The sequence below is a fragment of the Dromaius novaehollandiae genome, chromosome 2 (genome assembly GCF_036370855.1).
Source record: "Dromaius novaehollandiae isolate bDroNov1 chromosome 2, bDroNov1.hap1, whole genome shotgun sequence".
Taxonomy (NCBI): Eukaryota; Metazoa; Chordata; class Aves; order Casuariiformes; family Dromaiidae; genus Dromaius; species Dromaius novaehollandiae.
Window position 1 is genome coordinate 63,015,609 of NC_088099.1, and position 26,284 is coordinate 63,041,892.

At 39.2% G+C, this 26,284-nt stretch overlaps 1 protein-coding gene across 20 annotated transcripts in view; it reads right to left on the reverse strand.

The window, feature by feature from the left end:
• TNS3 (tensin 3) overlaps positions 1-26,284 on the reverse strand; it is a 319,894-nt gene that overhangs the window by 118,361 nt on the left and 175,249 nt on the right. For 17 of the 20 annotated variants that reach the window (XM_064506663.1, XM_064506662.1, XM_064506659.1 and 14 more), the window contains 3 exons: positions 16,310-16,351; positions 3,978-4,030; positions 3,009-3,180 (listed from right to left, as the gene is read on the reverse strand). In XM_064506663.1, the coding sequence (XP_064362733.1) occupies positions 3,009-3,180; positions 3,978-4,030; positions 16,310-16,351 (267 nt within the window). Of the gene's footprint in view, positions 1-3,008; positions 3,181-3,977; positions 4,031-16,309; positions 16,352-18,874; positions 19,025-26,284 lie in introns of those variants that run through there. The other 3 variants (XM_064506661.1, XM_064506674.1, XM_064506673.1) reach the window with 2 other exon arrangements.

Consider the following 26,284-nt stretch of genomic DNA (forward strand, 5'->3'; position numbering starts at 1 on the left):
TACTCTTCAAGTACTCTGTTACCTTTCAGTTACTGTAGACACAGCAAATGTAACCAGAGTTCACCAATACAGCAACAGGTATAACTTGTTCATTTATCACTGCTCTAAATCTTTATCAAGAGAACTGTTTTGATAGCCATAAATAATAAACACTGAAAAACACCTGTCAGAGACAGTGAAAAGAGCATACACATTCATATATTTTAAACACCAAAGCGTTCTGTTTCAGGAAATGAGCACAAAATCAGACTAATAAACCGATGAGCTGCTAATTTTTTAAGAGCTCAAAATATCTGAGCAATTGAGCACTACTTTTCTCCTACAAATGTAATGCACAGCAGACTTTTTAGTCAATAATACAGGACAAATACATTACTGAAGTTGTCCAAAACATTAGCATAATGGTGAATTTATTTCTGAAAACTGAATCTTTTACACTATTCTCTTTTTTGAGGGATTTTTACACTATGTATATTTTGAAAGTACTTGTGGAAAACAGCATGTTTGGAGTCAAGCCTATGAATCTTTCCTTGCAATAAAATCTGCATTCCTCTGTACCTGACAGACAATTTTATTAGGTAGGGAATAAAAGGATGATTCATTCTATCCTTTAATTCTCCTTACTTTGAAGAGTTTGAGTTTTCAAGTAAGTATTTGTTACAGAAAGGATCTGTCAATGAAAATACATTGCATGAAAGCAAACATATCAATGCGCTACTATTTCCTGGCCACTTTAAAAATTATTTTTTAACAACGCTATTATGGATTACTTTATCCCTCTCAGTTCTTTCTTTTTTCTGTCCAATTCAAAGACTTTTAATTCATGATTATTGTAAAACAATAAAAATAAAAAAAACCTTTTGCTGTTTCTGACATACAAGCTAGCTTTTTATAAAAGACAATTTCTAAAGGCTATCACACTTTAAAGAATAGCTCTTTTACAACCCTGCATGAATATGGACACATTGCCTGGATCACTCTGGGTAAAAATCTTGAGTTTTTCAACATAACATGACCTCCCTCTGCTGACCAAGGCCACACACATACAAACACAAAAAAATACGGCAAATGCTACACAGACATTACACAAATTCAAACACAAAAGTTTTCACTGATTTCTTCTGAGAACTTAACCCTTTAAGTTAAAAAGCAAAAGCTTTTCTTTCTTAGGACAACAAAGCAGAGCAAAGATTAGCTTAGGGTATGCAGAGGTTTCCATCTCTCCATAAATGACTCTGGTCTTGGACTGTCAAAGTAGAATACTCTACTGTTACAGCAAATGAAATATTTGTGTGTTTTTTATTCATACTCTTTGCAATTTACTGTGACCAAAACAGGCAACAGTGTGCTCACCTAATCCTTTGGGTGTTTCATTCCCCTTCTCTGTCCTCGCTATTTGACTGTAGCAACAACAGTTTAACATGTACATAAATCAAGAGTGAGAATAACTAGGTACAAAACAGCAAATGCTGCTTCTATATGTGTTCTGCTAGCTGAGGCCCTGATCCAATAAAAAAGTAAAAGTCTTCTCATCAATTTAAGCAGAACTGCTCACTTGTATACCTGTTTTTTTGGTTTTTTTGTTGTTTTTTTGCTACACAAGTGCCTCTGGGACACACTGAAGGGGTCTTTGAAACACAAGAAACAAAAGATAGAGTTTAAAAATGAGCTCTCCAGCTCTACAACTTGGCTGTGGTTAGCCACAGAGCATCAGGCATTCTTTGCAAATGGATTTCCAAAGCACTAGTTAGAATAAAAATAAAAAAGCAAAACTTTGCAACATAAACTGACTGCAATCCCACTTAGAGGGAGGGCTGCTTCTCACCCTAAAAAAAAATAACCATAAGCACATCACATTTTTATAACACAAGCAGGTACTTAATGAGGTTTAACTGGACTGAGACTGAAAACTTATTACGCAAATACCAAAATACTGCTGTCTGATGGGAAAGGCTACTGACAGCAGGTGAATTTAAACCCATAAAGCCTTGTGTCTAGGTCACCTTCAAACTATTACTATCGTGTGTTTTACAAGCTACAAGTGTCCAATGGAACAGAAGCAGAGGGCAGTAAGGGGGTGTTCTGGGGATGTAAGACAACATTACAAATACTGCAAGTGCATCTTTAGGATGCATAATGCATTTATAACGCCTCTCTTCGTGAGCAAAGGATAATATATTTTCATTGTTGGGTGGAATCATTCCAGAAACTAATTTCTGATATGAATTAAGTTTATGTTCCTGAAGTTGTAGATTTGATTTAAATATTTTACACATGTTGACCTAAAAGGCACTTAACAGACGCAAGTAAGTAAATAAAATACTGGGCCTGGTTTAAATTTCCATTCAGACAACAAGGTCAAACAATACATGCCATAGGGTTTAGACGTATGAGGCAGAAAATAGCATAAGAACATAATACTTTGGGCCATCATAAAAAAAAAAAAAAAATACTGCCCATGAAGCTCAGAAATTTGCTCATGACTTTTTCTGTAGAAAAATGAATAGCAGGAAAAAATGGATCTAAATCAATTTAATGAGAAAGAGCTGGACTAAACACACAAACAGTGACCCTGCCTTTATATACGGTTTCACAAACAGCGGACAGCCAAGGCACGATGGTGACAGACCATCAGATACCCAGCTGAGAATCCAGATGTTGCTGACTGCTAGAAAAAAAATGTATTCTATTGTGTGGCGGGTGGATCTTTTAAGAGCATATTTTCCTCAATGAAAACAGGCCTTACAATTAATCTACAGCATTTGCCTTTTGGCACTACCAAAATGGAGACTGCAGTGCCACCAACAGGAAAGTGCTTTTAATATCTGTCCTTGTCTAATGGCATAAAACACTACTGGAAACTGTGCTCTTCCATGCAAAGCTGTAACCATGGACCAAAGAGAAAGCAGATGAGTGATGTCTGATTTATAATGGCATACGTGAACCTACAAGTCATCCTCCTGCAGGAAAGGAGAGGATGCAGAACAAACCAATGATCCTGCACATACCAAGTAGTTATCCCCATGTTTGGATTTGAGCATTCGGGTTACATCTTGCAAGTTGTGCAGGTACGTTTCCTCAGAACAGCTAGCAGGGAAGGATACAGCAATGATCCGCTCTGTGATGTATGTGAGGTCAAGCTCATAGCCTTCCTCCATAATGTGATCAAAGTCTGCGCTTCTGTGAAGAAAGTAGATATGGCAGTTCAGAGCAGAGCAGCAGAGAACAAACACAGCATGTCAGCGGTAAGAAACTGCAACTTGGACTCAAAGAATGTCAGCATTGCAGCTCCCCGTATTTTCTTTAAAGTTGCAATTTATGAAATGCCTATAAAGCTCAAATTATTCAGTGTGGTAAGCAAATGGAGTTAGACAAAAATCAGAGTTCTTCAAAACTATAGCAGTAATGTAGAAAAGCAATAAAATGAATATAAGCAACTTTGACAAACACCAGTGCAAAAAACATGGGAGTTCAATAACAAAAAATAGATACCCACAGCTGCATGAATCAATTCTTCTGCAGAGCTTGCAAAAGCTTTGCAATCTGGTAGACTCACCAGTAGTCTCTAAAACATTGCAGATATATACCATGTTAAAATCTGTCCCGAGTAAAACTGAGGCAAATCCAAAACTCCTCCTCAAACTGCAACAAACACCAGTGTAATGTAATTTACCTCACAAGCTAGTCTACATATACTGTCTGCTCTAATTCAGGCTTCTTCTTCAGGCTGAAGACTGAACCTGGCACCTTACCTCGTGTCCTTCCTGATAGAATAATCAGCAGACCAGAGTCATTAAGCATATGCTCTGCAAATATGCCTAGCTGTTTTCTCAGACAGGTATTGTAAAATGGTCTTTGCATAACAGGACGTCTTGCACAAGACTGATCTTAGAAAAATCCAGAGCACAAACAGCAAAACCTAAAAGCACCATAGCATTATGTGACACCACTACACAAAATATTTAAAAAGTACTTACCGTGATATTTTGTCACAACAGAAAGACGAGCTTTTTGAAAAACTGCTGGAATTCTGAAACAAACAAAAGCAGACTAGTCAAGCCAGGAGCTTCCTTGCTGCCATTTTTTCCCCTCGTTTTTAGTAAAATTCATCACAGTTTGAAGTACCATGACTTAGAGAAGTGTAAAGACTGTGGCTTTAGGGATCATAACTACATGCAACTCTTCAAAAACCTTTTTTTTTTTTTTTTTTTTTTTTTTTTTTTTACTACTTCTCCATCTCCCTACTCACTAGAGGGCTCCCAACCTTTCATCCACCTGTGGAAGTAAAGTTAAATGAATTTTAATACTTTTGCTCTCCTTACAGTTCTCTATGGCCAAAAATAGGTAAAAGAGTCAATCACCAAGGTTTGCATTATACAGCTATGTATTCCGTAATATTACATTCCTACTGTGGCAAACTATACGAACAGTGGGATAAGAGAGTATAATCTCCCTATGTTTCGCCAGGTTATGTTCAGCTTTTGATAGGGAAACACAAGTGGATTCACTACTGCCAAGGAAAGGCTGGTTGTCTAACACGGTTGAAGTCTTTTGTGCTTTTCTTGGTAATTCTACATTAAGATTAGAGAAGACATCCGCTGAATTTCTGAGTGGAGAGAACCTGGATTTTGGTATAAACCCTCCGATTGCAAAAGTCAGTCCTCTCAACAGATTCTCTTATATTGAAAAATATACTTAACTTATTCATGTAAGATGGCCTTGTGAGTTTGAACAAAAACCTGAACTGCAGTGATTTTGCTTTATGAGAATTTACCACGTGTCTTTAGTAGCTCCGTTTGTTGAATAGTAGTAATTAGGCATTAAAGAGCATCCTTGGGGATGGAAATTCTCTCACCTCATTTAGGTGAGAGAATTGAGCTCAGAACTGAGCACCAGCACCATTGTCGCCTAAGCTCCCTTTGTGTGTAATGGAGAGAAACAGAGACATCTACAGGGGACAGTATTCCCTCCAGACAGGTTTTTAGGAAAAGACAGCTGTTACAACATTACCATTAAATAAACATAAAAAGAAAAAACATTCACTTTTTCTGTATATTGAGACGCATCTCTATACAGAAAATCAGAAGTACACTTTAAAATCACACATCAGTATCTCTGTTATAGAAAAAAAATCTTTGTTCATCTTCCTGTCCCAAATTTATGCTTACTGTACAGAAAAACACATGGAAAAGTTTATAGAAAGGAAGGGAACTCTGATAAACCCTATCTATTTTAGATCTGCACACAACAAATATTCCCAAACTCAGTAACTCATAATAGAATGGAAGAGGCCGTAGGACATTTCATACAAGGACACTGTATATCAGAAGCTGGGAAAAGCTGAGGTGCACACGTCTCTTCCCAAAATTTCTGGAGATGCATTGTTCTGGAAAATTTTAAGCCAGCACACCTGCTGGCATAAGATGTACCTCTTCTATGGACTTGGTCCTAGTTTCATGAGTTGCTGTGAGGCACTAAATATCCCTCCCTCTAGTAACACAGCAGAACGAAAAGGAGGTAGCTTATTGCATTGCATACTATTTTCAGTTTAAGTTAATCCTTTCTCAGGATTTTGAATGCTATAGGTAATACATGATGGGTGCTACTACAATTAAACAACTAATAACCAAAACTGAGGACAAAGTTTTTGGTGGGGGTCTAAGTGTGAGAGGTTTGTTTGTTTGTTTTTTTATAAATAGAAAGAAGTTAGGGGAGCATGCCTCTCCCTCCACTTGCTTAGTTTCTGTTGGTTACACAGATGTATATATTGCTTAAGGAGTACTTCTAGTATTTTTCAAAAATTTTACTATTAATCCTTCATTTAATCTGTATCAGTAGTCATTTCAGGCTTCCTCTAAGGAAAAAAAAAAAAGTAATAAAATGATACTTTATTGAATGTCATTATAGCATATAAACTGAACAGTACAAACCACTAGCATAAAAGGATAACCTGTTAGCAATATCTATATTTAATTGTATGTGTGCTACGTCATCCACTGAAATGTCCAGTAGTATACCTTTTACCACTCTGTGTACCAAACTGGATGTTCCTGCCAACTTCCACAATTCAACTGCTGGTATCACTTAAAACATAAATTTTCAGTGCTATTTGGAAAAAAAAAACTCTCCAAATATAATATAGTCTAAACCCCTGATTGGTTACTTCTTTTATACATTTTTTTATATATATATATATATATATATATATATATATATATAAAACTGTGTGTATATATATATATTTTATATATATATAAAGTAAAATTTAAAAGGACTCTTGTACTTCTAAAGTCTGGCCTGAGCATGAAGTTTTATTGCACAATCTCAATAGCTGCAATATTCTTTAGTCTGTCATTATGGGTACACTTTCATACAAGCTAGAAACTTCTGGAGAGCTCCCAAAATCAACAGAACACCGAGCCTTCAAAAGGATACTTTGATTCCGCATGTGAAACTTTCCATTGTCTACTTATGGCACACTGTACAGCTGAATTTTACCTAACCATTCATAAGGTCGAGATCACCTTGTACATTATATATTGACTACAATCAGGGACTTGTTGACAAATGGTCAAACAGTCAAGGACACACCTCCATTTTTCCATATATCCTCCAAATCCTGGTCCCTTTCTCTACCCTTCCATGGTTTAATCATCTTTCAGGCAGGAATGTATCCTCCTTTTTTTCATTTTTTTCTATGTTTTGTTTTCTTGTTCGCTAATTACCAACAACCAAACCACTAACTTCTCTCCTCACAGCTCAAACACTTTTGTGGTTGCCTCATCACTGTTAACTGAAATCCAATGAAGAAATATGTAGGACCTTGAATATATTTCAAAGCCATGTACTACAGAGACAAAGTACTTACTGAAAAAGCTTTTTAAAGATTTGTAGGAACATGTAGCAATAATGCACACGATCCTACAACATGATCCCAAACAGATGAGGAAGCAGTTACAGAGGGTCCTCATAACAAGCGATCTGCAAACATGGGCAATATCTCACCACGGTCTTGACTGAGTTCAGCCTTAGCAGCCAATTAAAACAAATCTTGGAACTTATCTAACTGCCTTTCTTTTTTCCATGTATTGTTTTAGGGCAATTTCATTGATGAGAGGGGTTTCTTCTTTATGCAGGACTAAGCCATGCTTATCTACCAGCAGAATATGTTTTACCAAGCACACTATTCAAAGAAACACAGCAGACCATCCAGAAAGGTAAAATCATCTCAGTCCATGTATCAAAACAGTTTCCTGCCTTGCTGCACACACTGCAGACGTATGGCAAAGCATTCGGCTAATCCTTCAAGAACAGAAACGCTGACCAATGTCTCCCAGGATGGACAATTACATAGAAAAACTTGCAAAAACTAGACCTGATTTCCACTGTGTGTTAACCAAAGGTAGTGGAGAAAAGGAAGGGGAATGAAAAGTAACGGTTCAAAATGAGGTGTTTAATCAAACAGGGCTGAAAATTCAGCTATGCAAGATTGCTACTTCCATGCTACTGCAAGAAACAACTAAGACAGATCCAGTGGGGACGGTGCTTGATTTGTTGCTAAATAAAACAGACCATCCTGAGATTACATATTCCTGGGGTTATTCTTCCTTGACCTTCTCCACATGGTCCTTGATTCCCTTCTTTCTGGGACTGCCAGGCAACACAGACACTACATACAGCCAGGTAAGAAGTGGGGTTTTGGAAAAACAAAGCAAAACAAAACCAACCAAACAAAAATAAAATCACCAACTTCTCCGATTCACCTATTCATTCTGCTTTTAGGAATTTTTTCACACACACACAGAGGCAAATCGATCCCAAACAGTAACATTTAAAAGTTATCCCTAGGTAAGGAAGCACAAAGGGCCTTTTGGTCAGTTCAGCTGCAATTGTTCTACGAAAGCCAGCAGGGGGAAGCAATTGCTTTTCAAATGACAATGGTCTTCTCTCCAGCCACAGGAAGATGATATCAAGGAGCAAACTCATTCCATCCTAATTAAAGAACCATCACCCTTTTCTAATGAAAACTCAAGCCATGCAACTCTTCCTTCGCATCGTCCTTACTGCTCTTTTTACTGCTTCTGGCTCCTGTACCTAGTCTCAGGTGCACTGCAGGGCTCGCTAAGCCACTTCTCTCAAAAGTGCAGTCTTCAGAGGAGACAGTCCCAGAGTCCCCCACTTTCTCTCAAAAATGCAGTCCTCAGGGGAGATGCTTCCAGAGTCCAGCACAGAATAAGCTTGTCCTGGGAGATGCCAAAGCTAAGAAACAGGCCTATATTTATTTCTACATCTTTCCATTAGGCCACAGCAGCCACTAGAAGGTTAAGTGTCCCAGCGGAGCCTGCTGTCAATGGAAGTGCAGGAAGCAGGAAAGCTATTGCATAGCAGTTAAAGAAAAGCTATTCCACCACTAGTTCCAAACATAACAAGCTTTTGTGATCAGTCCCCTTTATTCACCTTCCTCTGACACCACCACCAAGGGTGAACCTGCTTATGGATTACCTGGTCTGTCTCAAGTAACAGGCTTGTGCTGTCCCTGGTAGCAGGCTGTGGCTCACACAGTTACAATCTCTCTTCTAGTCCCTCTAAGATTTCAGAGGGAAAATAGATTACACAGATGTAACAGATGACACAGGCCATCTGACACAGGTATGAGGCATGCTGGAAGGGTGGCATTAAGACTTGAGCCACTTTCTGCACTAGTCAAGCAGAAAACAGGAATAAGAAATAGCTTCTCTGCTAAGCCTGCATCCCCCCTGGCCCTTGAAGAAAGGCAGCTTTTCAAGAAAAGAAATGGGGACAATCAAGTCCTATATTTGTAAAAAACATATCTCAGCAAGAGGGCCGCATCCTTTCCACGTCCTCAATAAGGGGACTTGGGTGAGAACTAGAAGGCTTACACATTTCATAAGCTAAATTCCTCCCTATTAGGAGAAACAGAGACCAGAAAATCCAGGGAAGGGGAAAAGGAGGAAGGGAGATAAAAATTTTGCCCCAAATAAATTAATTTGCATCGTACCAGTACACTGATACTTTATACTACCTTTCGTGTAACAGCTCTGAAAAAAGTCAAATTCGGTATGTAAGCTGCTAGTCTCCAATACCCAAGCAAAACTACACATGTGGGCCACACACAGGCTCAGAAATGCCAGGCAGAATCAGACTTACCCTTCTTAAGATTACAAACAAAGGCTAAGGAATGCAAATGGAAAAAATCATTTAGTGGTCTTTTCCCAAGGCTCTGTCCCTGGCATTAAATAATCATACATTAACATAGTGTCCACTTAAGGGCAATGTGAGCAGAATACAAGAATTATTGATTTCAAGGACAGAGCTGTTTTAAAACAGCTGAGACACCTCTACAGCAACCTCTATGCAACAGCACTATGGACAATTTGTGGCTCCAGGATCTGACATGCATTTGCACAGCTCATCTTTCTCTCTTATGGGCTCTTCTTGAAGGTGAGCATTAACAGGTGCAAGGGGGTACCTCCATGAGCAGAAGCTACTGCTGTCTGAAAGGCAAGTCAATAAGTAATTTGTGACAGAGGGATGAAGACATATTTAGGAAGAACAGCTTGGATCTATTTGGGATATAAATATTTTATTTGTGCCTACTTTTAATGTTGATATAAGCACCAGGAAACTTAATTAGCTATTCTGTACATAAAATTACATGCATTTTATATAGCTTTTAATTACCTTATGGAACTTGCTGCCAGAGGATTGTCTGAAGCAGCAGCATCATGCCCACAAATAAGAATGTGAAGAGTGAGACAGATCACAGATACAACTGGATGTATTTTTACCAAGTTTGTGATGATTATTTTTGCTTCGCAAACCCTGGATAGAGATCAGAAGAAATACTCTAACCTATTCTAAAGCACAGCGTAACCGTTCCATACACTTCAGGAGACGGCAGAAGAGATAGAACAATGAACTACACTGATAGTTGGATTGCTCCAAGATGATAATTCCTACTGACACAGTAGCTGCTTTTAGAAGCTACAGCAAAACATATGGTTGGATATCTTGGATGAGAATCAAAATTTGCATAATCTTTTGGCCTCTGGCTTTAGAATGATCTCTAATGTGAAAGATTCATGCCTTGTGAATACAAACATCTCTGTGATACTGTGTATCTATTCCTGCCATAAAAATTGGGAAAAAACCTCTCTTTCGGAGCTGACCTTCTGCAGAAGAGATTTATCATTATTTCTGCTGCAAATAGCTATTCATTTGGCTGTACATTTTATTTTTGTTCTGTATACTGTGTTCTGTATAAATAATGATCTGCTTTCCCAGCGTAATGTAACAGCAGGAGTCCACACAGATGTGCCCCTTGCAAGTAGCAGTATCTGCAGAAGTTATAAATCCCAGCTTGCGGTCTCTCTACCAGAAATTACCCTGACTCTTTGCTGCTGGCAAAGCTGCTCACACGAGTCCTCCCCAACACACTTCAACCAAGGCAGGCCAGGCTCCCCTAAATAGCTTAACTGCAGGGCTTCGTAATCTAGCTCATCTAGATTAGGTTTGCGGGGCACTCTGATAAGCAGTTCCAGCTACCAATCTGGAGGGGCAAGAAGGCATCGACTAGGAGCAGGAACATCATCTTTCAGCTCCTTGGATTGAGAGGAGCAGCGCTACCCACAGCCCAACAGTGCCTGGGACACCTGGGTCTTCCATCCACCCCTTTTCCTTTTCTTAAAATAGAAATTCACAGCAAAGGAGATGGCACATAGCAAACTTTTGACACTAATGGCTTTGCAAGCTAGAATACTGAGTGCACCCAAAAGTCCACATTCAAGCAAGAATGAGGCACAACTGATGTTTTTGTTCATACATAATTTTACAGCTGTACCTATTCCACATCTGGAGAAAAACAAAGCTTCTGAAGCGTTAATTCTGCAGTGTATCCAGACAGTTCACACTGAAGCTAGCCGCCAACGCTAGCCAATGCCGAACACTACACCCGAACACCACCCACGGAGCCTGCATACGTGGTCCGTCTCTTGCACACGCAGAGCAGGAACACACCTGCTCAGGTGAGCTTGAATTGAGAGCGTCGACACTGAAACAACACGGGCAGCCTGGGTACCCAGCAGGCTCTTTCAAGCCATCTCAGACTGTTTTGTGATTTGCACATGCCTTGCCCCATAAAGGGTGGCCCCTTTGGTTCTAATGGAGAATGCATCTGATTTAAAGAGAAGAAATTTGCAAAAAAATCATCAGAAAGTTTAAAGAACACTCAATGTCTTATTGCAAACAATCCATAAAATGGGGTGGCAATTTCTTTATCCAGAAGGAGCTTTTCAAACAGTCTAGCTAGCTGAGTACTTCTGAGTAGGTGGTGGGAGACATTAACGCAAGACATGTTTCAACCACTGACAACTACTGCCTGGCACCACAAATGGGAAAGAGAAGGCACTTCACAGACTGAATACGATGGATTTGCAAAACTGCTTGCTGTGTTTTCCTGTTGTTCTTACTGAAAGCTGCAGAGCTCAGCCCTTGGTCTATACCAGCCAGTCACCTTTAAAGAGTGTGGAAAAAATAAATAAAAAAAGGAAATTTGTTCGTATTTAGTGCAGAGACATAGGACATTTTAAAAATGCCTCTATTTTGTGCTAACAGTAACCTACTATCAATGTTAGATAGCAACGGCTGCAGTGTGCGTCTTGCTGCTCAGGTGAAGGGTGGGCAGATGAGGCTGACGGGCAGCTCCTCCAAATTTTTTTTTTTTTTTTTTTTTTTTGAAACAACAGTGGGACAATCAAAATGCAAATTAAAAGTCAAGCAACAATGAAGTTACAAACATCCTTGATGCAGTGTCACGTCAGCCACAACACACACATTTATTTCCATTATCTGTAGGGACAATCTTTGCCCTTAACCGTAAAATATGCACAGTTCCTTTCTGTGGTTAGCACATACTATCTAGGAGCTCTGAAGAAGTAACGGTCTTCTCTTAAGTCCAAGTGAGATCCAAAATACTTCCCCTTCTCTCTGTCTCAGGCTCTTGCTTTTTCCTTTCTTCCTTCTCTCGAGCTCCCCTTTTCTCCTTCAGTCGCACACTACGCAGTCATTCAAATGAACAGAGCCCGGAGCTTTCTCCTTTAAGAGCTAATCCAGACGCAGAGCTCATTTCTGACTAACATTATTAATCTCACTCTTTTCTCTCTATCTCCCAATTTTCCCCTTTTTCTCAGGGAAAGGGTCATGCTTTCCATAGTCTCAGGGTTTTCATTTAACTTTATTCTTTGTGATTTTCTGAGTCAGCCCCAGAGAAGAACAGCACCACACAAGCCGGGACCTTGGCTAGCACACCTCAGGTCAGGCTCACCCCGCCAGCTTCTCCCAGCCAAACGGCAATGGCTCACTGCGTGATCCCAGGTGTGTTTGATCGCTTGCCAGGAAAGGAACATGTCCATCTCCCTTCATACACAGGATCATGTCAAAGCTACAGGATTCACAGCACTATATTCTGCGTTGTAACTGCCTCGGTCTCCATTACAGGTCAGTTAAAACAGAAAAAGTGATGCAAAATACAGATGGATCATTGCATCTGTTCACAGCAGACAATGTCAGGTGACAATGTTGCCCAAAGGTTACTCAACAGTCAGGTTACTTAGAGGGAATATCTAAGGGGCTAGATCACCCAGACAAGACGGCAAGGGAATCTGCCAACACTTCAACACTGCCAGTTACCACTAAAGGGCAACTGCCAGACGGGCAAAAGCCGTTCAGAAGGAAACCAGCTATAACAGTGTTTTACTGCCCTCCTGCCCCAAGGCGGTGTGAGACAAGGAACGCACAAAAAGCCATTCTTGTTCCAGGGGAGATGCCTTCGGGAAGATTTTTATATGAAGACAAACAACGCTTCTCCTCAAATTAAGTAAAAGCTGCTGCAAAGATAACTTCCATACAACCTGTAAGAAGTACCTCAGCTTGCACCGGAGTGGTGGCAGAGATGGCAGAGAAGACAGCAAGGCTAGTTTTATTAGCTTTACATAGCTAGATTTCTTGCAAAAAGAAAGAATTTCCCAGGGAAGTGAAAGCACAAAGTGAGCTTTATGTACTACCTGCATCCCTTTTCCATGGCCCAGCCCACAGCACAAACTTCTGCCAGAGGCACAGTTCTCATCTGACATCTGTTGCATGTAGCTCTCCAAAGAGCAGAGCTCCACTGCAAACCTAAGGGAAACTTATGATGTCTGTATTTAATACGACCCTATTAAGTATTACATACGGAGTTTACATCAACTGACTACAATAATACATATGCTCCAACTCTGGTGGTAGCATAACTTCATACTTACTCCAGAAGTTTCAAACATCTTCCTGAATAAATAACATCCACAGACAATCTAATTATGCACAAGAGAGACAGCAGGGCATAAAAGTTTCTGCATTAACTTCACACCTGCTACAGTAAGTATAAGGCTCTTAATGCAAGTCCCATACAGCATGAGTCAATGGCACCTAACTCAAAGTTTCTGCATGTATGCACTCTACTGTATAACTGAAAAGATACAGCAATATCCACTACATTGAAAAGATAAAAGTGTGGTGGCAGAAAGACTTCAAAATTATTTCCCGAGTTTCTCTCTGACCTAGACAAAGATGCAAGAGATCAAAACTGAAGCATCCAAACATTAATCTCCAATTCAGGACCCTACTCAATAACAAAGTTGTACATACCAATGCACATCTTGGAAAGAAAATGGCAGAATCACTTCTGCTAGTCTTTTGTGTATACTGTTAGAAACATGAAACCTCACTCATTTATTTTCTTTTAAATATTAAGAATAAAATAAGATTGTAGTCCACAAGGGCATGAGGAAGACCTCTAAATGTAAGGAAACGCAATTTGGACTTCCTGCATAAGGAAATGCTATCCATGTCTCAGAGCTATCCCAAACATCAGAATTAAGTTAACCAAACTGTGGTTTTGATGCTATCTTGAATTCAAGCCAAACTCTCTTTGTTGATGTTCACGGCTTTCCTATAAAGCCATAGCGGATGATGCTGGAAATATTCTTTCAGCAGCCACATTGCTGGGAAAAAGCAATGGAGCTTTTCTTTCTTAAACAGCCCAATGCTATGGACAAGAGGGAACAGAGAGGGAGGAAGTGAGGAGGAAAACCCAGAGACAAAAAAAAGGTCAGGCATGTTAATGCATTCCCTTTCCAGTCAGACAATAAAACAAAAAGAGAACAAACACAGCACAAATTTAGCAGGCAGAGATGGCAGAGTGACAAGGAATGCACCTCCTATTAGCCCTGTACGACATGGGGGGTGTGCTGCAGTCGCAGGTCACAGAAGCAGAGCGGCGACAGCCTCATCAAGGCCCTGGCTGCATCTAGCTCCACTGCTGGAGACCACACTTGGTTATGACACCCCAGCTTTACACTCCTCGCTTTTCCAGGCAGGGATGGTCTTCCTACAAGAGTGTTTCAATGGGGAACTTTGTCCTGGTTCCCAATCCCCACGATCCCTTTGCTCCCAGGGTACTGTTCCAGGAAAGGAAGGAGCAAACATTTCAGGTACCGCGCCAACAGGCAAATAATAACCAATATAATATACAACAGGACAAAAGGCACAGCTGAAGAAGCACAGCTTGCCACTAAGTTTGCTTCAAAACGGCTGGCTGTGCATGAGCTACCACATGTACAGAAAAAAGGTGAGGGAGGAAAGTATGGCCCTGGCCTGCATAATAAGCAACCAGGACAAACAGAAAACCCTCAGAAGTTTTCAGACGTTATACAAGAAGCTAACAACTTCCAATTAACAATAGAAAACTATCTACAATTATTTTCACACAATGCATCTCATTATTTTCCTTCACATTTGTTACACTAACAGCAGCTGTCAAAACTGATTATTCATCTACGGATAATGGAGAAGTTTATTCTTTTTTTTTTAGTTGATTTTTCTAGTTAAGGAAGAGGAGAGTGAAGTGAATGGAGAAATAATCTTGTCACAAGACACTTTAGCTGTTTTCAATATTACACACCTTCCAGCAATTTAGAAATAAACGTAACTTTACTGGAAAAGTGTGGATAATAGCATGGATGTAACTATAAAACTGATCTTGGTTGTACTAAAACCATTACTGCCACCCCAAGTAAACAAACTATATTGCTAGCATAGACGCATCTTCTTTGAAGGTCTCCTGTATCCTATAGATAGTCTAGGACCAGGCCTCTTCGAACCCTGAGCAGACGGGATGAGCGACGCCAGCAGAAGCCTGCAGCATGGAGCCACAGGCAGCATTGCAAAGCAAACCCAATGCACACATGCCTAACATCATGAAATAGATGCTCATTTATTGCAAAAGAGAGCTGATGCTCTTTAATTTAAGTCAGTTGGGGAAGACTGTATGCATCTTGCAAGTCCTTCTCCCTGCCTCTTTTTAAAAGTTAAACTCACCTTTACAATGGTGAATCATTAGAGTTGCCTACTGTGATCCTGCCTACAATAATTGATCAATATTTAACCATAGGTATCTCTCATGTTTTACTTCAAAAAAAAAGAAAAAGAAAAAGAAGAAGAAAGAAAAAAGAAAGTCAAATAAACTTGACATCTCTGATAAAAAGCAATGGTAAAAGGACCTCAAAAGTCTTCAAACCTTGCAGAGAATCTGTCACTGTTTTTTCTTGTTTTATTTCACAGAAATTGTCCTAAAAATACACTTAAAAGTGATACTAGTGTTCAAATACGTCATACTTCCCATTCTAAGAACTTTTCACAAGATTTAGAAGATTGGGTTCTGTTGCACTTTGGTAAATGTATTTAATACTAGTTGCACCAGTACTACCGCAGCAGTAAGAACAATGCAGGGTTAGAAACAGATATTTCATTTCTTTTGTAAATAACATCGCACAGTAACTTAAGGAAATAAAGGCAAAAAGATGGACTGCATATTGACCACAATGCAAGAACTAATATTCTTTCTGCTGAAAAATTGCCTTGGATTTCTGAACTCCTCGGAATACAATAAGATTATAAAATTTTAATATTCCTCTTAAATTCTCCCCTGCTCAAGTTAGAAATGCAAAACACAGAGTTCATTTCATTGCACCTGGTTAAACTCTGGGGAGGGGAAAATGAGTGCTCCCACTGTTTACCTTAATCAAAGTGTAATTTCACATAGTACAGAAACCAAAGTATGTGCTTTGAAAATGTCCAGCAATAAATGCTTTGTGAAGATGTAATGAAAACGAACAATCGCAAACAGGAAAGTAAATCAAGTTAAGTAAATGAAAAAGAAATAAATGCAATATAATAAATATAAAATATAACTTACAGTTCTGGTTACATGGCTTTTAAAGGCCTCAGAGTTACTGGGCTGCAAAAGGAGGAAAAAAAAAAATGAACAAAATTGACTTTGTTTTTCCAGACAGTTTGTTAACTGTACTGCACGAAATCCTCTCGTAACATACACATACAACAAAATCAATCATTCAGAAGTACACATACATTCTACAGTATTAACCACCAAACCATCTTTTAAAACAGATACATAAAAGGAATTTATTTCACACTATCATCTTCTGAACTCAGATCTTGTAAGCCAGGATTCAGTTACCGAGGGTGATTCATTCCAAATTACGATATACACAGAAAGGTATATGTTGGTTAACCATGCAAATACTTTTGTGTCTCTCTCATTCTGTGCTTCTTGATGAAAACAAAAGCAAAGGAACCAACTCCTCCACACCTTTATGGGTACAGGCAAAAGAGAACTGTCTGGGATCGTTCTTCAAGCACTGAGTGAAATCTCTGCTTAAGGTTTTCAAATGCACAAAGTTGTATCTCTCCGAATTCAAAAAGAAACCTTTTAAAAAACAATTAGACAATCTTTTATATAAAAGTCTAACTTGAATCACTAGAAGTATAACCTTCCATTACTACCTACTCCTCTAATGATGATTACAATCAGCATTAAATTAAGGAAATATAGTGGGGAAGTACAGCTGAGAAATAGGGCTAAAAGGTCTCAAAACATTTGCTTAAAACTTCAGCTAGGGCAAGACAGCATTTCAGGGGAGAATATACACTCAAGATTAAGGATTTTAACATCTGGGATTCTAACAGGACAATAATAGAAGCATTTAATCTTGAAAAATCCTCATGAAAATGAGAGCACTAAATAGCACTAGAACTAAATAGCTGCCATAGGTTAGAGAAGACTGCGTGAAACTTTAATGTTCCCTATTCTGCAAATCGTGCATCCACTGTGCATGAGAGTTAATGTTTAGCTACCTAAAAAGATTGCTTCAGAAGACAATTTCAAATTCTGCGCAAAAATCAACTAGGTTTTACTCATAAGACATTAAAGCTAAATCATTGCCAGATACGTTGCTCCTGTAATAAATAATAGCTTTATCATTACAAACCATCTTATGGACTCCAAAAATCATCACACAAGCTGGAAAATCTTATGTGCAAATTTTATATCACTTCATGCACCAGTGAAATACAGTCACCTTCACAGTGAAACACAGCAGCTGGTAACACAGCACCCAGCAACACTTCACTAGAGTTTAGGAAGAGAAGTGCAAAACAATACCTTACACAAATGAAACCTCAGCTTCATCTAATCCAATTAAAGCACAAACTAAAAGGAGCAGGAAAGGAAGAGGTAAAAACACATAATGAAACCTCGTTTCTCCTCTCCATAGATTTCATTGGTACACTACCACACACAGACTAAGAGACAGGTAAAGAGCAATTGGTATTGAAACTTACTTATTTGGAGAGTGTGTCCAAGGGGGATGGAGGGAAAAAGTCTCAAGAAAAAGCTTTTTGATTTAGACCATGTCAAAATAGCACAACAGAGAGAAAACCCAATTCTTCCTGTTGAATCACCTTGCTGACCACAGCTGGATCCTCTTGCAACTTCAAGACTGGGCAGTAACTGGCAGCATGGTAGCACTAACAAAGGCTAAAGCAGCACGCACAAACACAGGAACACAGTGTCTGCACAAGCCAGGAGTACCAGCCTCTGCCCAAGGCAGCTTACAAGTACCGCAACGTACCTGCATGACCAGGAATTTCCACAAAATTGCTTCCCAGAGGCATCAGCACAGGAGACACCTGAAAACCTGACTCCAAAGCCTGCCACATGGAAGATGCTTTGACCTAGAGATACAGCTTTGTAACTGTCAACTCTTCTGTTTTTGGCAGGTCACCAAGTTGAGTTTCTTACTAGCAGAGATTTCACCACAATAAGGAAAAGAAAACACACCTGCTGCACATTCAGATCTTATCTGAACTGCAAATGCAGTTAAAGATTTTCAGAGCACAAATTATATTAACAACACCTTACTTAACTCATGGAGCCTGCACACAACTTCACAGGGCATACATCCTAAACTAACCACGATCCTTACTGGGATGCAAGACTGCCTTGAATCCTTGACAATAGGCTTAGAGTGGTTTTATTTTTTTGTTTTAAATCATGATCCAGATAACTGGCAATGCATAGTTATTTCAACCAGCGTCGAGTAATTTACAAGGTACACTTTGATGCAATTTTTTTTTTATTAATTACTGTTCAGGTGATCCAAACACAGTTGTCATCACTGTGAGAATTCTCATCATAGCAGTGCAACACTACATCAGCTAGAAATCTCCCATTCAAGCCTAATGATGATTTATCAAGGCCAACACATAGCTGCAGCAGCAGCTTTATATTTTATTCAGAGTGCATGCAACAGCAAAAACCTCTTTCCTCTGAGCATTGACTGAACTGCTCTTATATAGGAACCAGAATCTGAAGTCAATACATACATTGATTTTCCCCCTCTCCTAAACAACGTCTGCCACTCCCAAGCTCACTGAGCCAGCTGCAGTTCCTCCCACGTACCAGGAAGGGCGAGGACAGCTAAGCAGGCTTCCTGGCACACCTCCTTCGCTCAAGGAACTTCTTCTCTCACTTGTCCCTTCTCATCCCTGCCTCGGTTTCTATGTGGTGCCCGCCAGAAGCTGCACAGGAGGCTGCCGATTTCCACACACCGCGGGAAGCTCCATGTAAGGCAAGTCTGGACTGTGTGGAGCCTCTTTGTGCTCCCAAAACAGACCCAGGCAGCAAATTTCTTCCTTATTTCTATTACCAAAAAAAAAAATTTGAAAGAATTAGTACAGCTCGTCGACTACCCAATCTCTACTGTGTTAATGTGCTATGTACAGACATCCCAGTCAGCAGAACTACCGTACAGACTAACGAGAACTATTAATTCCACCCTAAACTGATTGTGAAACTTCAAAGTTGTTCTTCAGCAAATGAAAGGTGATCCATAAAACAAACACCTATATCACCACAACCTTTAGGAATACTGCTCCACAGTCTCCCTAGGACAGTCACTGTAATCAAGCAGAAATAAACAGGCATATACAGGAAAAGGCCAAAAAAAAAAGAAAAAAAAAAAAGTAATTTTTGGATTTACTTGGGGTTCTCCATGAGAGGAGAGTAGTGACTTCATGGGTTCCCTAAGCTGAAGGCTTGGGAAAGTGCACCATCTGTTTTGTTCTTTTCACCAGCCAGTAGGCATGCTGAACTCGGTATCTGTCCTTCCAGCACAACCAAGAAGCCTATTTCCAGGATTTTACATAAAATAAAATTACAAAGCAGGTTTACGTAATGTCTGTCAGTTCAGAAGGATGTTTTTTGTTGTACTGCTAAGCTTTGCACTGGATTGGTGCGGCATGAAAGGTTTCCAGGCCTGAACATGGAAGAGAAGAAGAAGCAAGAGTATCCTGTTCTCCTCGTTAATTTTCATTGGTCTAAAATGGCTTTCTACCTTGCTGAGCTATTAGTAAGATGCCTCATATTCTCTGATTCTGCTAGAAATGACAGCTCTCTCCATCTTCCCTCAAAGAGGGAACACAAAGCATGATCAGCACACAGCTGGCATTAACTATCTCAACTAGCAGAATGAGACTGTTCCTCTTTTCTTCCTGGTTTGATGGAAAGAGGGCTGCAATGAAGTGTTGGAAAAGAAACATCTCAGATAAAAAACATGTATATAATATGTGTGTACACACACACACAAACAGAGAAAGAGAGAGAGACTGCCCAGTATCTATCTGTTTCCTTCAAACCTCATTCTTCTAAGGATCTACACTCAAATTCACATACTCTCAGATTTATTACATCGCTTTGAAACTCCTAAAGCTGAGGCAAATATTACTACTCCTGCTGCATATTTGTCAAATCCAGGACTAAAATTACAAATGGACACCTCTTCAATGTCTAACTACTGTGGTACATTCAGGGTGTGGAAGATCCAGGTTCAAGTCCCTGATTTGATGTATATGAAATGGGACTTTGAAAGTATATTCCCATATCAAGGCTAAACACCAACAGTAATCAGCTGCATTAAGATGGGTTGACTACTTCTCAATTTTCAAAAGGTTTTAGTGAAAGTTTGACAACTTTTTCTTGAAAAATGGTCATTACTTGCTATGCTGACACGGGGTGACCACTCTAAAACACCATTGTGCCAATTATGAACCTCCCTGTCTTTAAGTCCTAAAAAAGGAAAGGAAAGGTGTCAGCAAGAAGCCAGGCTGACACTAGTCTATGGGACATCCAGGTGAAAAAACCAAAAAAATTCTTACAGGAAAAGCCAAATTTTCTGATCTTAAGAACTCTGAAAGTCATCTGTCACCCCCTCCTTCCTCGCTACATCTTCCTACTCTATTTTCCTGCATCTCCTAAAACAAGAACCTGTATCCTATTCACCTGATGTCCTCTGTTTCCATTTCCTCAGGTCTCTCTCACTCCTCTGTCCAAGTTGGGGGAGACAGTGCAGTAGGCAAAAGACCTGCTACCTTGCAAGGAAAGCATCATTGCGAGTTAGAGTATCCCATCACATCCCATTTTCCTAATATTACCTGTAAAAGGAAGACAGATGTTACTAAACTCCATTGGGAAACTGAGGCCTATATTAATGGAATGATTTGCTCACTGTAACACAAGAAATCAGGCAGAATATGAAATATTCAACCATTTTACTTTGATTCAATATGAAGTACTAAACACTTCAATGATAATACATTATAGCCAACGTGCATTACCTGTGTATTTCACCAAAGACAGCATTTCAAGAATACCAAACACAGCAAAGCATTCTTCTCCCCACCTTCCCATAAAGACAATTCAAAGGAATTTAGATTCATGTGGTCAGAAATAAGAAAAGCTTTGCTGTGGAATGAGTAAAATTATTCAAAGACCAGAGATTTCTTCCAACTTCCATCCCACCTCCTCTTCCTGCCAAAAAAAGCCATCGCAGATTGCTGTCAACAACTCCTTTAAAAAAGCCCCATTCAAAGAAAAATAAAGATAAAGCCATCAAAACAAAAGATAAAATGACACTGCTATTATTAACATACACACACACACACACACTCTATCTTCTTTTTAATAATTAAGAACAGGGAACACCCATCAGCTCTTAAATGAATGGGACAGGAGATGCTCTACCTCTTTGTTCATTCAAAACACACAGTTTCTTCACCTTTGTTAATATCTGGCTAATCAGTAGGGATTAAGTCCATCTTGCCCTTAAAGCTTCCCATTTGGATTCCACTTTAAAGACACTAGAAAACAATGGAGCTATGGCTTGCCTCCCTTCCTCCCCCAAATCTACAGTTTAGTGCCATTACTTCAGAAAAAGCCTTAAGTTTCAATCTTTCTCACTCCAGCATTTAATGACATAAAGCGAGAAGAATCAAAAGCAAGTCTATACACAAACACTTCTACTACATGTACTTTGCTACTTATATGTAAAATTATTGAGCCAATGTGGTAAAAAATAACCTAAAGCAAATTAAAGCAGCATATGATTCCTGCCATGACAATGAATTAGAAGAACTAAGGTTGAATGGGATCTTACAGAGTGAAGGTTGTTAGTTAAGTAAATGAGCAAACATGACCCACTGGTATATGATAAAGTGGCCAGGCTAAACATTATTTAAACTAAGGGAGCTAAAATATACATTTGCTTCACAGTTTTGTCCAAAGAGAAGGGGCCGCACAGATACCCACACTTATTGAAACTAATCCTGACTACAGGAAAAGTTGACTTCAAAATTACCATTACAGGATTAATCTTCTCCACTTGAAAGACAGGTGGCAGCCCTCAGTGGCACTGTAATACTTAGAGTATTAGAGAGTATGATAGAGTAACTGAAAAAAAAATTTTTTTTTTTTTAATGTTTGGCTGCCAGACTTTTTGGAGATGGGATTGCTGACCTTCTTTCCTTCTACATGTTCCACTGTCAAGAAAGCATTTTCAAAGACTAACTAAAAGTATACTTGCAAGGGCTATAGGATCTCTTATTTCTGAAGACCGCTTTTGTTCAAAGAAAGCTAGACTTTAATCTCATTTTGCATTAGATCAAAACTTCATAGTCACTGTATTTCAACCTTGATTAAATCTTGTAATTATCTGATATTCCTAAAACAGTATGTATGAGCTTTCCCTCCTGGCAAAGATAATGACTGGCTCTTGAATATAGTATACACAGCGCACAGCTGATGTAAGGAGCACTATATCCAAATCATACTGATTTTTGTTTAAAACCACAGTTTTTAATTTCTGCTCTGCAGACCTGTGGGGTCCATGGCCTTATTCTGAGGAGCACTTGAAACATAAGAACAAAAAACAACAACAACAACAACAACAACAACGCAGTATAGAGAGGGCCACATCAGCTCCCTTGTGGGGATCTGCAAATCCAAAAAAGTTAAAAAGTAATCATGTCAAGTGTTTTCAGATCAGGCAGCAGCTAACAACTTTTGTCAAGAAGCTATGGCCTCAGTCTCTGTTCCTGCTAATCTGCAGCACCAGAGGAAAGGGGCACTGCAATAGCAAATCAAGAAATCCGGAAAAATAGAAAGGCTATTGATTGATAAAGCTGAGAAACAGGAAAGGAAGAAAAAGTACAGCTCAAAATTTAATAAAGCAAAAATTGAACAGCAAGCAAAAAGTTTAAAAAGAACTTCAAGGCACCTTTGCTCTCTCCTCAGTCAGGAAAGCTGTATGAATCAAAAGTGGAAAAAAACATTTCCATGAGACTCTCTCCAAAGTCCATACATATCCCTCCGCATGGAGGCAGCGGCGCTACGGATGCTGACAAAGCAGGAACTGAACAGGCAAACGTAAAACTCTGCTGGATATTCCCACCCTTTGCAAACAAACTGGACAACACCACCATGCTGTTGCATTTCCCTTTTCATCACGTGCAACCTCTGTCAGAAGACAGGCAGTGATAACCCTGGCAGAGGGGCTCTGGTTAGACTGAGGAAAAGAGGCAGGAAAGATGGTTGCAATGTGGTTAGGTAGAATTAGCATGCCTTTTGCCTCTTCCAATTCATACTCGATTTGTGTCTATCATACTTGATTTCTGTGCATCTCATTGGTCCCATGAACTCAGGTGATGGATTCCTTTAGCTAAAGCTTTGGATGTAGCAGTGGCAGTGGGGAAAAACTAAGTCCATGTAAATAACATGGTTGGGTATTTTCCTAGTTCTCCACACCTAGGATTTCCATTCTCTTGCTTTAAAGAAGAGGGGGGAAAAAAAAAGAACACCAAGAAATGAACTAGCCATAACTGACTGAAATTTATTACAAATCAAACCCACTTGATTCAATTTTCCAGTGAAGCTTTTACTTTTACCAAAATCACAGCTGGCAGAGAGAGTTGCCTATGTCAACCAATTCAGCTTAGTCATTGTCATCATACTGCGGGGTATTCGAAGGTCATATCTGATTAACCCAAGATAACAATCTTGTGTCCCTCTAGGACTCTGATCCCCCTTAAAATGAAACTGGAGAAGGCAATCCTTCATCTACATGCTCAAGCCTTCCCAACATCACCAGTGGTAATGGAGCTTCAGATTTCTCAGCAAATCTCTTGCAGGCTCACATTAAAAACAGATGGACTGTACTCCATGGGAACGACAGATGGCTTCACATTTTTTCTGGGAAGAAGCATTAAAATGAATGCAATAAGGATAAAAATACGTATTGTCATATCTACTGATCTTTCTCAGCCAAAGCATCTGGGGAGGACTGCATTCACCAGTCATCACGGAACAGTAGAACAAGAAGGGCTTTTGCTAAAAAGAACAAAATTTCTTCCAACACTACTGCAGTACCGAGTTTTCTTAAGGTTTCCTGTCCTCCTCCTCGCTTTCCCCTCATGAACTTGTCTTTTTTTTTTTTTTTTTTTTGCCATATCATAACATTTTTGCTAAAAAGTCACTTTTAGTTTCTTCTGAGAAATTTCTGGGACTACATCCCTGGGTCAGATACATGAAGGTATAGGAGGAAGGCACCCAACTGTCTTGTGACTCTATTACTTGCTACCTTCCCATTTTTTTTTCCCCAACCTATTCTTTCCTCCCCTCTGTCCCTTAAGCAACAAAAACTTTTCTCCCTAATTATTTAACTCTGTTCCCCTCCTCTTTTGAGATGGGCCGGAGTACAGTTCAGCTCGCTGTTCAAAATCATGTTTTTGGTTTGCTAAGAGAGGCCCAAATGTGAAAGTCTTATTTCTGTCTTTGCAAGTGGACAACAGGCTTGTACAGTTAAGGAAAACAGATTTAAGCAAAATTTAAAAATAAGCATAATTCCCCCAGTTTTCTATCAAAATGAGTAAGGCTTTGACCTCAGGCTCAGCAAAATAGCTAAATAAAGTTGAGGAAGAAGTGATGTTTTAATAAACCACAAATAGCTGGGTAAGTGTCCTCTTAATCTTCCAGCACTACAAGAGCCAGTTATGAAACGCGATGTTTAAATGGCAGCAACTACAGGCATGCAGACTTCTCTGGCAGCCAGTTGAAAAAAAGAAGAACACTTACAGAGGTTAAATCAGAAATTTCTCTGGTAAAGATTACTAGTTAATTGTGCCTTAAAACTGACAAGTCATGCAGTGATAGGGGCCATTTAACTGATGGAGTCGTTTTAAGATAAGAGCGCATCTATGCCATAAGGTTCAAGCCTTTGAATCATGTTTTGTTAATGCAAGACATGCAGCAGGATATACGAGGGGCCTCTGAGGGAGTAAGCTTTCGTTTTCTTTATTCTTTTTAAAGGTACAGTACCATGAATAAAAAATGAATAAAGGGGACAAACTTGCTATTTTCTTCATGCATCTTAAATTATCCTAGAATACCTCCCAGAATCTGAAAGTGACCTCAAAATAATATCCTTCCTTTGACTCTACTTTTATTTCTATCTTTCTAAGGTAATAACTGAATGGAAAAACATTTGGAGATTCAAAGTCAGGGACTAAGCCTTCTTCCTTGTAGCATTAGGGAACAAGATTTGTTTAAGAAAACATGTGAGTGTTAATAATTGTTTTTTAATTTAAAATGTAGACTTTTTTTAAAAAAAATGACATCAGCTAAGTAACTGTCAAGCTCAAAATAAGATGCAACAATTCAAGAAAATGCTGTTTAAACAGACTTGCCATCTTTGATTTTTCTCAAATTTTTAAGAAAACTATTACACAGGCTAATTCAGCTCTTACATATAAAAGTAGCGATCAGTGGCCATGGCATTTTTATTATATTTGAGTCATGATATATATCTCTGCAGTCTATTGCCACAAATAACCCATTGTGTCTTGATGAAATAAAATGAGGCACATCAGAATACATCTTATTTCACTAAGCATTTGACTTTGATTAGTAGAGTTGGACTAAAATTGTCTCCCTTCTCCAGTCAGAGGAATGTACATGACAACATAAAGCAAGTAGTATTAGAACACTTAGCAGCAGCTGGTTTATATTTTAGCACCTGAAACTCCAAACAGCTGCACTGGGTTGATATACGAGGGTCCTGTTGTCATTACAAAGCTTCAAGATGCATGGCTTATGAGAAATGGGAAGAAAGGGCCTCTTTGGAAACAGACATCCAAGCTGAAAATACTCAATAAAATCCACATTCTAAAGAAAAAGAGCATCTGTACATTTCATCAGGCTTCAATCGTCTTCCAGCAAACATGCCACAGAGTTTAACTACAGTTCTTGCTATAAACCGCTAGGAGAGCAATACAGGCAACCATTACTTTAGCTAAATATACATACCAATAATTTATACCAGATATATGCATCATTTATTTACGTGAGACCTAAAAGCTGCCTAGCTTGGAATGAATGGGGATAATCCATGCTTACGTAGCAAACTGCAACAAAACTTTGGCTGGTTTGAGTAGAGTCCTTCCGTATCAGCTGAAGATCTCAACTACTTGTCCTTGATGTTCT